This window comes from Oryza sativa, chromosome 4 (assembly GCF_034140825.1).
Source record: "Oryza sativa Japonica Group chromosome 4, ASM3414082v1".
Lineage (NCBI taxonomy): Eukaryota > Viridiplantae > Streptophyta > Magnoliopsida > Poales > Poaceae > Oryza > Oryza sativa.
The window spans coordinates 32,268,242-32,282,579 of NC_089038.1; the positions used below are offsets into that span (position 1 = coordinate 32,268,242).

Sequence of the window (14,338 nt, forward strand, 5' to 3'; positions counted from 1 at the left end):
ACGTATCTGAGTTGCTTCTCAGCTCTCACGGTCTCACCTAGTCAGTTCTCGACTCGTCTAATGTCCATGATGCATCCAGCAGTTGTGCCTGAATCATTGCTTGTAAAGATCTTGATTGATTGATGGCTTATCCTCTCCTAAAATAACAGCAAAGGGGGGCAAGCTGTTCTTGTCCTCATGTTAGGTCCATCTCCTGCAAGTCCAAATGGAAGTAAGACAGAATAGTAGCAGCAACAACTCAGGACTCAAATACGTCCAAGTTCCAGAATCATTGTACAGAGAAACCGTCGACATTGAACAAGATTGCTTATTGCTGAAGCGTGTATCAGGTTAACTGTAGAACGTAGGCCGTAAAGTAGCAGTTACATGGAAACAGATTAGTTGAGTGCATAACAAATTCAGAAGAAAAAAAAAACGTAACTCAGGAAACACAAACTGTCTGTCCTTTTTCATTGCAGCATAACAAATACCCGATTCATGCTTAGAAGTTCAGTAAACAGATTGATGGGGAGCATATGGTCATTGGAAGAGTTCTATGAGTTAGCAATACTAATTTTGCTGCCTAGAATTCCACTTTCATTCTGTTAGCTGAAAGACTAAGAGAATGCAACAGTTCTGCCATATTATTTTTCTTTTGTAGTGTGAGGCCGTGGAACATAAATAGGTCTTCAAATTAATGAGACAAGATAAGAACATGAGTGAAGAAATTTGATTTCAGGCCAATCTGCAAATTACACATGGCAATATTAGGCCGTCTAAAGACCTTCCTGAGTCCTGACATTGACTAGAGAACGATAATACCCTAACAGTATAGTCACAAGACAATCATTTGTGGGCTTTCTATGAGTTCTTATGAGCTAAAGACCAGAACAAAAATAAATGCACAAAAAACAGTAGGCACCATTATACTATAAGCATTCAATCACCACATCAGTATTGTTCATGGGTTTAACCACATCAGGTGGCCCAAATTCGAAAGCACTAACAGACTGAAACTTGAGATTTGTTCAAGGTATCACCATACTTGCAGACAGTAATTGCAAGCATCATGCTAACATGACTAATTAACTAAGATGTGATATAAACTGAGAAGAAAATAATGTCATTAATTACAAAAGGCGGATAGGCATTAAGCAGCTCCTACTAGGGAAATACTCGAAGGATTGCGACATTTGCACTTCAACAGAAAAACTTTTAGCAATTATGCCAAGATGTAAATGATTCAACAGCAACACACCATGGAAATCAATGTCGACCAGACCAATTCATAAATGGATCAGTAATATCAGTTGATAATATGTAAAACCCCACTGCTTACTAAAGCGATCAACTATAAACTTAACAAGATGCAAAAGAAGGAAACACAATAAAGAAGCGAAGTAGAACGTACCATCCGTTCTTAATTGTCTTAATTAGCAGTACCCTACGATTCACCTCACTATACAAACTAAATGAAGAAAGTAGAAATGGCTGGTCCGAAAACGAATCATGTTCCAACAAAACAGTGGAACACCATTATGTATACAAGTCATAGATGGTATATAACAGCAATGCATGACATAAGCCCAACTCACATTTCTCAGAAGTTGGAACTTGAAAGCATCAAATTGATTGCTATGGATGACGACATCACGACACTAATGGCTGCAGTTGAAGATGCTCCATGTTAGTAGTCACCGAGAACAAATGAACCTAATACATCAGTCACAGAAAAGGCAATATCATCAAAACCAAGCGAGAATTTGGAAAACATCCTGAATATGCTCCCAACCATTCAATGTGAATTTAGCATAAGCCACTATTGCTGCAAGTGAACTGATAACAAGAGTATTTTCACAATCTGGGCAGAATGAAGTTCTATTAAGAGCATACGAAATGTAAGAGAAAAACATGACCAAAGTTAATTCGAAGGCAGCTCTGACTAATGATTTTGGTTACTAGCAGTTACAACCAAGAAAGCATACTAAGATTTATGTCAGATAAGAGGGTAGTTGCCAAACAAATTTACTTACTGTAGACAAATAGCTTTCAATTTCTGAAGTAATACCAGCTCCTCTTTACTTTCACACGGCAATGAAAAATACAACATGCTATACCCATAGAAAAATCAAGAACAAAATAGCTTCAATTCACAGAGCATTCAATAGATCACAGTAAGAGCATCCAGTCATATTGCAACTCTTTTCTGTCACTTTCGTATTTTTTTAGCAAATCAAAGCATAAGTATTCTTTTTTGTCTTTGTTTTCACATATCAGTACAACCAAACAAGGAAAAAAAAAATCATAAACCACAAAACTATCGAAACAAGGGAGAGCTAGATCCCCAAATCTACAGGTCTATCGCAGCAAATACATCACGATCCGCCCTCCTAGTGAGCGGCGACCACCATGTCCGGCGAGCCGAGGAACTCCATGGCCACCTCGACGGGCAGGTCCGGGCTCGGCGGCGGCGGCGCGAAGAGCATCACCCTCTTCGCCGCCGCGAGCTTCTTCCGCTGGGGGCACCGCGGGCCGAGGAGCCTCGATACGGGCACGAAGTACGGCATCACCGCGCCGCCCTCGCCGTCCCCGGCCGCAGCAGGAGGGGGAGACGACGAGGGCGCGGCGGGGGAAGGCGAAGGCGACGAGGGAGGGGCGGGGCGGGAGACGGCGGGGTTCCGGCGCCGGAGCCTGGCGTCGCGGAGGCGGGCGAGGGCGCCGGGGCGGAGGAAGCGGTGGTGGTCGACGACGCCCGCGGCGGCGGCGGCCGACGAGGAGGAGCGGGGCTTGCGTGTGGCTGCCATGTGGGCCCGAGGTGTCAGTGAGAGCCGGATGCGGGAGGCGCGGATTGGTGGGAGGCGGAGGGAGCGGGTGGGGGTATTTGAAGGGGTTAGGGTTGGGCGGGGACGCGCGAGCCTTAGGAGGGAAAAAGGTTTGTGCCAAAAATGGGATCGCGCCTTCGTTGCTGGTGACGCGTTTACACTATGACGAGTGGGTCCCGTATGTATGTGGGTCCCACATGGCGGTGGGATAGATGGCGCGTGACGTGGAGGGAGTAAATTGGGGGGACCGGTTGCTCACGTTTTGAAACGAGCGGGCGGCGGATGGCGCGCGTGCCGCGTGATCGATCGCGCGCCTATCACGGTAACCCGACCGATCGTATGGGCCGGGTTCGTTGAAAGCGTTGGATCGCGAGAAGAAAAAAGTCCACTTTACATCCCTTACAAATGGATCGAGTTTTAATAATATAACTTGAACGTAAAATCAGGTATACTGTGCAACTCGAGTAAAAGTGCATCATAGGAATTGGATGCAAGCCTTGTCCACAATTCAACAGTTCGACTAGAAATCCATCCACAATTCAACAGTTCAAGGAATTGGATGCAAGCCTTGTCCACAAGTCAACAGTTCGACTAGAAATCCATCCACAATTCAACAGTTCAAGTAGAAGTGCATGATGTTCCATAGGCCATATTTGCATAGGAATTGCCGAATTGGATACAAAGTGTGTCTGCAGCAATAGTCTAGGATAAGAAAAACATTTGAGCGGGCAACAAACAGACGGCATACTTGATTTGTTCTAAGGATACAACTGCCGGCACAGTTTGTTTCACATATAAGAAAGTAGTGCATAAAAAAGGGACCTAGAATACAAATGTGGACCAAAACTGCACAAAAACAGTAACGAAAAGGTGATCATTACAATCTTAAAATCTGGAAACAATTGTGAACGATATCTGAAAGATGGCAAGTTCCACATTATAAGCTGAATCAAAAACATCACCGGCATCCCACATCCATATTTACATTCTTTGAATCGAACACATCATCAGATGAATCCCTCGGCATTCTCTGGCTTCTTTGGAGTTTTGGTACTGTTCACATCAGTAGTGGCCGTGCAGACAGGAATCGTTGCAGGGCTTCCTGGGATATGGGTTTTCGACAATTCGCTGTACGGGTTCCTGTGCTTTTCACTTTTCGCGGCCATCGTGAAACTTCCAGGTATATCGGCCTTAGGTAAATCAGCCTCCTGATGCTTATGCTCCTTCCCGGTTATTTGGGCATTTTCTTGCGCATGGGCTGTTGGGATTGCGGCCTCCTGATTTTCCAGCTCCCGTTTACCCATTTCAGGTTTTTCTGGCATGTTCTTCTTTGGTCGTTCACCTTCCTGATGCTTGCCCTCTTGTACAAACTCTTTAGAGCTTATAGGAGAATAGTCCTTTGCCGGTTTATCATCTTGATGCTTGTCATCCTGCTCAGCCACCACCATTTCCTTTGATTTTGCTCCAGCATCAGTTGCAGTGGTTGCAACCTTGCTATAGGCATCGGTTACCCATGCTGCCCCTGTAAGGATGTATCTGTTACTCATGATTGCAGAGCCAGCAGTAGAGACTGTCTGTTCTGCAGCTGCTAATGCTGATTTGGTCTTCTCTGCAACCTGGTATTTCTGATCCATTTCTTTCATCTTCTCATTTACCACTAAGGTACCAGTGCTGAACTTCTGGCTTAGACCCATCTTCCTATCAAGCGAGGTAACTTTCGCAGTTGCGGTGGATGTGAGCTGATGCTTTTCATCAAAAGACTTGGCCCTTTCAAGGGCATCCTTCCCAAGGACAAATCCTTTGGCCAACATGGAAACAACAGCATCCTCCGCCTTCCGAAGTGCAGATTCCATGCCACCAGCGTTCTTAGACTAACAGTTCAAAGATAATAAAGTCTAGTTACTGAAAGCAATTTGCGAACCAAACCAGAGATGCAAAAATTCCATAGTTCTACCTCAATATCAGCTAAAACGGCTGCCGGCAGCTGATAATTAGTGGCCGGTGTTATGATGACAGACATATCCACTATAGTCGCACCCTGCACCAGAAAAGTACAGTTTTACATCATATAGAGAGCACAACCAATAAGACAAATTTTGAATCCATAGCTTCTTATTACATTAAGTCAATTAGGCAATGTATAGGTGCTAAAGCACAAAAGCACATCATTATCAATTACTGGAAGAAAAGACCGTTACATATTACCGTGAGAAGCATAGCCCTCTCTGCTCCTTCGTCATCTTCGAAGGTGATGTAGGCAAACTGAGACCGCTCGTCACCACTGAAAAGCATTGCAAAAAGGTTAGAGCCATATATCCTCCTTCGTGAGCTGTCTTTGAAGGTTAGTTGCTCTGTATAAATAATAAGAGATGTCATGAAGGACATAGCACTAACCTTTGCATTTCAACATGTACGATGACACCGGAAAAGGAAAAGAACTCCCTGATATCTTGTTCTGATGCTTCAAGTGAGACATTGTGGACCTTTATTGTGCTAACCATGCTTGCTTTCAAAAAAGAGCATAAACAGAAAGGCACTAATCAGCACACTGGTTAGGGTTTTCCATTTTTAGATGCCTCTCTAGTTAGAAAACCAGGACGGTGTAGAATGAACTTCCTCTTTTAGTAAACAAATGAATTTTATGGATCAATCAATTTGGGAACTTTCTCACAGACACACAACCGAGAAATTAATTTTATGCAAAACTATGTTACTTGTCAGCAAGCGTTATCAATGGATCATGTCTTCATCAAATAAGGTTGAAACTCACCCAATTTCATGAAAGTAATACATTTGAATGGTGCTTAACAAGTAAAAGAGGGAGTGCCAGTATTACATGCATTATTGGGTCTCAGTTTCTAACAGCTTTTGAAAATGGAACAGTCAACATGTGCTCATTTCTGTGAACAAAATATAGTATGGAAGAGACAGACATATATGTTAAGACTAAAAGAAGAATGAAACATTAAAAGATCTTCTAAATTTTATAAACTGGCAAAATATATCATGATGGAGTGGTAAAAAAAATGTGACATGCCAAAGATTTATAGTGCAGGTAAGGATACTACCGATCTATGCAGCAGACAACCTTTTTTAGATGCATTAGATGTTAGAAACTTAGAATCATGGTATTACATTGTGCAAATTGCCAAAACAACATGCATCGGGTAGCACATCAGGAATAAATAAATCAACATATACTAGAAAAAAGAACTTTAGACATCCAGAATTTCAGAGTACCAATGCTGTCTCTTTTCCTCACATGCGAGAAGCTGCAGCAATAATATTCAGACAAACATCACAACGACCAGAAAGTATGAGCCCTAAAGAATGTCTAACCATGCAACCAAATGAGTTCCAACAAAGAATCATAGGACGAGAGCACTTCGATCTCGAACTCACACGGCATCAGGAACAACGGGTGGTAGGTTCCTCACCTCAAACGAGAAATTGTGCGCTCGCCTCCACGGACCCAATCCGATCCGAGCAGCGCTCGCTCCGGACTCCAATCGCTATCTCGAACTGGGGAGAGGGAGAGGGTCGACGGAAACGGGATCCGTTGCGCGCGCGCATTTTGCCGCCGGTTTCGTCGGATCAGAGTGGTGGTGATGCCGAAACCCTGGAGGAGGTTGGCAACGTGGCGACGCGCAGGGGACCCGATCCAATGGGCCGTGGGCCTTCTTCTTCTCTTGGGCCGCCTCAAAGCCCAATGCCTCGCTCATCAAGCACACGCTTCCTCCGGTGGTCGGCGGCGAGCCGAGGCGGCGGAGGGATGGGTGGGGGGATGATCTGAGCGGCGGCGGAGGACCTGGCGCGGAGCCGGCCGGTGGCGCTGTCGCTGTACAGGCGGATCCTGCGGGCGCTGAACTCGCCGGAGCTGCCGCTGGGGCACGCGGCGCGGCTGGCGAAGAAGGCGGAGTGCCGCGCCATCTTCGTCTTCGGCGCCGAGGAGAGGTCGCTCCACAACATCCGCGACCTCGTCGACGCCGCGCGCCACACCCTCGGCCTCCTCCACCGCGGCCGCCTCCCTTGAGTTGGGAGAAGAAGCAAGCTCGCGAGCTACAGCTATGGTATTATTACGCGTCTATTTCAGTGTTTTTTTTCTTAGCCATTCTAGATTGTAAGATTCAGTTCGTCCCTGTGTGACATGAACTGTGTTGGAGTGAACTAGTATATGCCCGATTTTAGATTTTTCTGCTATGTATGTGTACCACGCATAACATATCTATTCCAAACCGAAAAACGGTTAGCATTATGAATTTATTTCCACTGGAGTCAATTTGATGTTGTTCTTAGATTTGAGATGTAAAGTTCTCGATGGTACGAACTGATAAAAAGAAAATTTGAAACATTCAAGCACTAGCATAGATAGATAATGTTTCCAGATTCCTTGCACAACTCCTAACAATTTCATGCAGCCATAGCCTTGCTAGACATAGGACTACAAGAAATAGGCGGGGACGTTCGATTTCTGACAGACCAATGAAGCTGCAACTTCATATTTACACCTTTGTGATCCGAGGTAACAGCAATTCTCTCAGCAACATTGTTGATCGATATTACTAATACTGTACCAAGCTATGAAAATTATTTACTCTTCATTTCTGTGAAATAAATAACTGTCACCCTGTTAACGTTGTTACAACTTGCAAAATGGAATCTTAAATGTAATGAGGCTTCTAAATAAAAAGCAGTTCTCTGTTCAATGTAACGGAACTGTTCTAAATTACAGATTGAGTGGATTTATGGTTCCTTACAGAAGGTATACTCAGTGAATTCAAGATGCATGCATGAGGCTACAGGCCAATCTTGCACGTAAAGCCCAGCTTTAAGTGATTTCAAAGCTTTGGTTCACAGTTGGTTTTGCTGAAATTATTTTGGATGTAGATTTTTTTTAGCCAAGATTATGTTGATCTTAGTGATATATATTTGGTCAGGACTTAAACATTCTTAGATATCTCAAAATAGAAATATCACAAATACCTCTACAATTACCATCAACTGATTCATTTTTATTCCATCTCATATATACACTTATACCATCTCATAGAGACTCATTTTTATTCCATCTCTAGGCTGCGTTCTTTACCGCTGGTTCCCAACCCATCTCTCTCGTTTTTCGCGCGCACGATTTTCAAACTGCTAAACGGTATGTTTTTTTGCAAAAAAAAGTTTATATATGAAAGTTGCTTAAAAAAATCAAATTAATCCATTTTTTAAAAAAATAGCTAATACTCAATTAATCACGCGCTAATGGATCGCTCCGTTTTCCGTACGGAGATGATAGGTTCCCAACCCCAACTAACATAATAATCTGATAAAATTATACATTTATACAACATTTTCTAGTGCCAACCTAAATTTGGCCCTGTACACAAATTCTCCTATCCAGTTGTCCATCTTGAGCAGATGATTGCAACGCATCCAGTTTTTCCTCTTTCTTCTGCTCGCGTGCATCTCCATTGTCACCCCTACTTCTTGTTGCACATGGTTCCTTTTCTGGAGACGAATCAATAGCCGTAACGACTTACGAAGGCCAAGAATCAAGATATGTTGCAGATCGTTTCTTGATTATAGCACCATGCAGTAATATGCAGGAACATCTTTTAACACAAACAAAAACATGCAGACAAACAATGGCCATTGAGTACTGCAGCAGCATTGCAGCATGGGGAGAAGGAAGATAACCATGAATGGCTAAAACAGTAATTTGACTGAACACTGCTGCTTCTTTATGTCTATATTATACATCATAATGGATCTCACAGTAGCCTATCAAATGGAATCAATATCACCAGGACTACAGTGAGATACAGAAGCAGCAATGCTCCAGCTGGCCCACAAAGGCCAACCTGATCTTTTTCTTCAGTACTGTAGTGCATACATTACAAGTTACCCTAAAACAAGAGAAATGAAGCATGGAAATACTCTTGGAATTATTCCTTGGATTAAATTCTAGGCTTACAATGTTTTCCCTATTCGGTGGTCGTGGCAACTCTAGATCTTCTGCTTGAGCACTTGCCGGAGCTGGACCTTCTGGCTCTCCATCCGTGCCTCCATGAGCTTGGATTTCAGGCTGTGCTTCTGGGATGTCCGTGGGTACTCCATGCAGCCCTTGAAGCCCCGGTTGAATTGCATGCTCATTGAATCCGGGGAGCTCCATTGCCCTATGCTCGGCGAGCTGAGGCCTATTTCTTGAATGCCACTGTCAATGGTAGAATGGGTCCCAACGGATAGCCGAACATTAGATGATCTTCCATTGATCGTCTCCACAGCATCTTTCTTGCAGACGTCATTGTTCTTTGGACGGGACGACTTCCAGAGCTTTGATAAGGCTGATTCTTTCTTCTTGGGTTGGTTCATGTTTGTCAGGTATATATCAGTCGAATCATCCTTCAGTTTCTCAGCTTCCTTGTACTCAAAATCGTTTCGGCTCGTCCAAGAGATGCTTCCATCACAGATCTTGTTAACTGACGGTTCACTTCCATCCGGTGAACCACTTGAAGCCTGCATATCTTCATGGCTTATTGTCTCCCAGCTGCTGCCATCTTCAGTGTCACTCTCATTCTGAGGGCTTTTACTTGAGTACACCTTGGTTGGCTTTTCCAGGAATATATCAGTCATTGGGCTAGCCTCTTGGATTTCTGATTCGCACATAGCAGAGTTGTTCTTGTAGCATGGCTCAATCTCCTTTATGACAGGCTCTTCACTTGGACGCAGCTCTTCAAAAATGGAAAATATGTCTTCTGATTGTGCCGGTGGCTCATATCTGAATTCAATATCTTGTGCTCTAACAGATTTGATCGCCTGTATTATGTTCTCTGCTTCTTCCACAACCATAATGTCTCCTCTAGCACAACTGCATGCAGCAATAAAAGCCTCAACATCCTGTTGCAGTTTGCTCAATTGTGTGTATTTGGCATCAAGAGTAAGTTTTGCATCAACAAGCTTCATCTGCACCCGTTCTTCACGCCAAACCTCAGCCATCTGTAGCATCTTGCGCTCCTCATCAACCTCCTCTCGCAGCTTGAGGGAATCATGTTTCAAGGCTTCAATCTCGGCTTTGTCTTCCTCCACCTCCCTTGCCAGTTCATTGCACACCTCCTCAGTGAGCTCGCGTGCTTTCCTCTCATTATCATATTCTTGCAGTAGCTGCTTTGCTGACATCTTGGCTTCCTTCAACTCATTGACAAGCTTCAAGTTAATCATCTCCAGGCGTCTCCTGTTTTTCTTCTCATGGTCAAGATCTGCCTTCATATCTTCAAGAATTGCGCGCACTTTCTCATGCTCTCTACTCCGCCAAGCTGCCTTTTCCTCTGCAAGTTTCTTGAACAAGTGATCCAGCTTCTTCTTAGCCGCACGTCGCTCGGTTTCCAGTTCACTTACCCGATCACGTGCTTGCTGGAGCTCCATCTGGAGGTTAGCAACATAAGTTGCATCTTGCTGCTCGTTGAGAAGATTTAGTTGACTAGCTATCAGATAGGCATCATGTGCTTCCATTCCCTCCAAGCTCTCTGGCTCCCATTTTGTTGCCTTCTCCATAGCGGTGACTGGTAGCACAGCTGTAGCAGCATGAAGCGGTACCTGCAGAATTAAATAGATCAGTGATCTTACATGCTGGTGCAGCAAAAAGTATACAGAGGTTTTAACCTCAGTGCCTCACCTTATGGAGCTCTCCACTCTTTCGTTCCAAAACAGAAATTGGGCTTGAAATCTCATTCTTAAGGGTTTGGTGATGAACCAAATTATTCTGTTTAATAAGCTGGACTTGTAGATGTCTTGGGATATGCTGTCACAAAGGCACATGCACAAATAAGTTACAAGAAAAATAGATCCACCAGATTTTACAGCAAATCCATCCAGAATTCCAGAAAGCAGGCCCCTCCCCCCTAGATATGTATAAATTCATGTTACTGTTTACCACTGGGGCTATTCCATATATAACAAAACAGTGAATTGTCATGGGACGTCATCCGAAACACAGAGAATCCAGAGGGGCCCAAACTATCATGACAGATAGACCCCTCTAAAACAGAAACATATGCACTGAACCTAAAGTCCAACCTACATGACCACACTTGTAGCGTTGGTAACATCGATCTCATTTGTTGGCTAGGATTCCCCATCAGACCTAAGGTTCAAAGTTCAAAAACCATTTGATGTAGCTAGGATAGACTCCAATTGGATGAGACAAGAAGCTGTATGGTCAGCTAGTGGCTCACAAGGGACCACATAGCTGAACCCAGCTTGCATATGTTTGTTGCTGCACGGGATAAGAGTTCAATCATTTGGCTCATCGGATCCCTCTTAAACCAATCAACCCAACCAAGATCCAAATTCCAAATCACACACTTCCAATGCACCATTCATTTCCGTAAAACGGAGATAAGCTACTACCGTTTTCACCAACGAAATGGCCTAAGCCATACGGACAATTCATTTGTAGCCATACGGGCAATTCGATTGTACTAGTTGCACGAGCATGGAGAATCCAATGACTGGGGCCCGACCAGGTTCACATGAGGGGATCCGGGAGCAGGAAATGCAACTGCCCTTTTTGGATCAGTAAATTTATGCGACAAGGATCACGGCCATCGCCCAATGGGCTCAGCACGGCAGCTCTCCATAAATGTCCATGCTTCTGAGCGACGCATCCTGCGCTTACGACGACCACTGAATGCGTCGATGCTGAGCGACTGACACTAGTACTGCTAAGCACTTCAATGAGGAGAATGGATTAATGGATTTGACTACGGCAGTCGGCAGGCGAGTTTAAGGCAGAAATAAGCAGATGAAGCTAGCAGGCAGATGGTACATGCTCCTGCATGGTGTAATGAAGAAATCGCCCAGAAGGCGAACTCCGAAATGTTTTGCGTGAGATCTGAACATCTCTGCAACAAATGAGTGCGTTTTGACCTGGAATCTTAGCATTTTGGTAGTAATGGATTAGTCAAAAAAAGGATAAACATGACCCTAGCCAAAGTTTTTGTTTGTTTTTTCTTTGATTCAAGCTGAAATAGCATGAGACCGGAACAAATCCATCAAAAAGCATTGAAAATGCGCGCTTTCTTAGCTGGACTTGACTAGGAGATTGACGAACGATACAGCAAATCAGCTCAGCGAAAAAGCAGACGAAGCACGAGCTTCTAGTGAGCTCACCAGCACTGCAACGCATATTTGTTGGGGGAAAAAATCAAAAACGAAAAAGGGGAAAGGGTTTAAGCCTCCGTGCACGTACCTCGAGGCCGACGTGAACCCTCCTCCTCTCCCCGCTCCCCGCGGCGGCGCCCCCGGCCACCGCCTCCGGCGGCCGCAGCCGCCACACTCCAGCCGCGAGCCTCCTCACCGACACATCCCGCGCCGCAGCCGCCTTCTCCGACGGGCCACCTGCCTTCTCGCCGCCGCCACCCCCCTTCTCCGCGCCATTCCCCACATCCCACTTGAGCAGCGGCGTGGCGGGCCCGCTCCGCCGCCCCCCACCGCCACCGCCACCGCCACCGGACCCCGACGCCGTCTTCAGCGGGCGCCTCCGCAGCCTTCGAGGCGTCCGGACAGCAGACGGCGGCGCCGCCGCAGGAGCAGCGGCGGCGGCGGCGGAGCGGTGCTTGGAGCTCATCTGCGACGGAGGGTGCGGCTCGGGTGGAGAGCGCGCTCCGGCGGCATCGGCTCGGAGACAAGACAGGGAGAGAGACGCGCACGCAGTGGAGCTGAACAGCAGAGGAGAGCGGAGAAGCAGGGACGGGAGAGAGACGTTGGGGGTGGCTGGCTACTTGGCTAGTGAGGAGGCGTTGGGAAACGGGAGGTAAATTAGAGAGAGAGAGAGGGGGTGGTGGTGGGGAGAAGTAAACTAGAGAGGGGAGGTGTGGAGTTTTTGGGGAGTGTGTGGAGATAGTGGAAGGACGGATCTGGGCCTGGCCGCGGTTTAACGTGGGTAAGGCTGTGTTTGGTTCCATGTTAAAATAAAATTGGAAGTTTAAAGAAATTAAAATAATGTGATAAAAAGTTAGAAGTTTATGTGTGTATTAAAGTTTGATGTGACGAAAAAATTAGAATTTAAACAGAGCCTAAATGGATGGGGAGATTTTGGATGCACGCACGGCTTTGTTTTGTTATCAACTCTCTTGATGTTGCAACAAAAAAAAACTGTCTACGATTTTTGGGTGTGTGATCTACTGCAGTACACTATAGGTTCACCAAGAGGCTGTCATGTGAGTTTTTCTTAAAAATAATCCATTGTTCTCATGTCAAAATTGATCAATATTTAAGCATGGTCTCAAAATAGCATATATGTGTTTTTACGGATCAGATCCTCTATAGTAATGCATAGGGGCACTGTTTATGTGAGGAGTACAGTAATGCAATGCAGTGAACAATGTCGATTCATTGTAGCAACAATAACGAAACACATTGTATAGCACTATTGAGTATTGCGGTAGATTTACTGTAGCACGCACGATTTGGACGGTCTCCATTCCCCCTAATACCGGATATTGTAAATCCTCTCCATTACAACATGTAATGCAGAGGATCTTGATTCGTATTTCTACGTTAACGTTTCTCTACATCTTTACAAAATATCTCAATAACCACTCCTTTATAAAATGTAGTACTTATCTTATTACGAGAACAACGAGTTACTACTTCTCCATCAGAATGTGAAGGAAAGGAACTATGGCTGTGTTTAGTTCCTTCCAAAGTTATAAATTTGGGTTGAAATTGGTATGATGTGACTGAAAAGTTGCGTGTGTACGACAAGTTGATGTGATGGAAAAAGTTGGAAGTTTGGATCTACACAGCATATGTGTTGGTACGGTACATCTTCCGTGGTGGAAATTCAGACAACTTTTATGTGTTGGTACGGTATGGTTACAAACTTAAAAACACGTTACGTCCTCTAGTATTTATTGTGTGAGAAAAAATATACGAAGTTAACAAAACAAAAGCAAATTAATCACATAAAAGAACATCAATTAACTTAGGGGACAAGGTCCAATCTCAGATGACGCCTCCTATATCTCTAGAAAGCGCAACAGCACGTCACATGACATATCGCCGTCACCGGCTCACCGCCGCAGGTCCCCCTCCAAAACGGAGGGCAATAACGGAACAGCCCTCACACCCCGCACGTCGCCGTTGAAGATTGAAGAACCCATCATCAAATGATCAACAAAATCCCAAATCCAACTGCTTCGCTAACCTCTCCAGATGACCACAGATCCGAACACACACCACACGTTCGACACCACGACACACCTCCACGTGGCGGCATCCCGCACGAGCGCCGCGCTGTCCGGTGTCCGGACTCCGGACGCGAGCACCGGCCGAGAGCCGCGCGGGAAAAAGGCATCCGAGGTCAGGAGCACGAGGGTACGGGGAGACCCCCCGCCACGTCGGACCGGACGGGCCCAGGGCCCCACCCGTCAGAGAGGACGACGTGGCTGCACGCGGTGGTGGGCCCCACCTGCCGCCCGCGTCAGCATCTCGTCCTTCTCCATCCATCGCGGCCGCGGGGAGCAGTAAAAAAAAAAATGGGTCTC

The 14,338-nt window shown here is 45.4% G+C and overlaps 3 protein-coding genes and 1 pseudogene across 4 annotated transcripts; 1 reads left to right on the forward strand and 3 right to left on the reverse strand.

Moving 5' to 3' along the window:
* Positions 1-2,148: 2,148 nt before the first annotated feature.
* On the reverse strand, positions 2,149-2,832 carry LOC107277881 (vegetative cell wall protein gp1). The gene has a single exon (XM_015779733.3). The coding sequence runs from the start codon at positions 2,781-2,783 to the stop codon at positions 2,370-2,372; it is 414 nt and encodes a 137-aa protein (XP_015635219.1). The 5' UTR covers positions 2,784-2,832; the 3' UTR covers positions 2,149-2,369.
* A 592-nt stretch (positions 2,833-3,424) lies between these two features.
* Positions 3,425-6,383, reverse strand: LOC4337057 (binding partner of ACD11 1). Of its 2 annotated transcripts, none has more exons than XM_015778838.3 (5): positions 6,239-6,383; positions 5,196-5,303; positions 5,007-5,082; positions 4,756-4,839; positions 3,425-4,672 (listed from the first exon to the last, which is right to left on the reverse strand). In XM_015778838.3, exons 2-5 carry the CDS (start codon positions 5,300-5,302, stop codon positions 3,809-3,811), a joined length of 1,131 nt encoding a protein of 376 aa, XP_015634324.1. In that variant the 5' UTR covers position 5,303; positions 6,239-6,383; the 3' UTR covers positions 3,425-3,808. The 2 variants fall into 2 exon arrangements, with proteins under 2 accessions (XP_015634324.1, XP_015634321.1); XM_015778835.2 differs by having other exon boundaries at positions 5,196-5,307.
* Positions 6,384-6,509: 126 nt separating this feature from the next.
* LOC4337058 (uncharacterized) lies at positions 6,510-8,661 on the forward strand (annotated as a pseudogene).
* On the reverse strand, positions 8,486-12,541 carry LOC107276041 (uncharacterized). Its single transcript, XM_015781492.3, has 3 exons — positions 12,040-12,541; positions 10,465-10,590; positions 8,486-10,385 (listed from the first exon to the last, which is right to left on the reverse strand). Exons 1-3 carry the CDS (start codon positions 12,415-12,417, stop codon positions 8,799-8,801), a joined length of 2,091 nt encoding a protein of 696 aa, XP_015636978.1. The 5' UTR covers positions 12,418-12,541; the 3' UTR covers positions 8,486-8,798.
* Between the last annotated feature and the right edge of the window lie 1,797 nt (positions 12,542-14,338).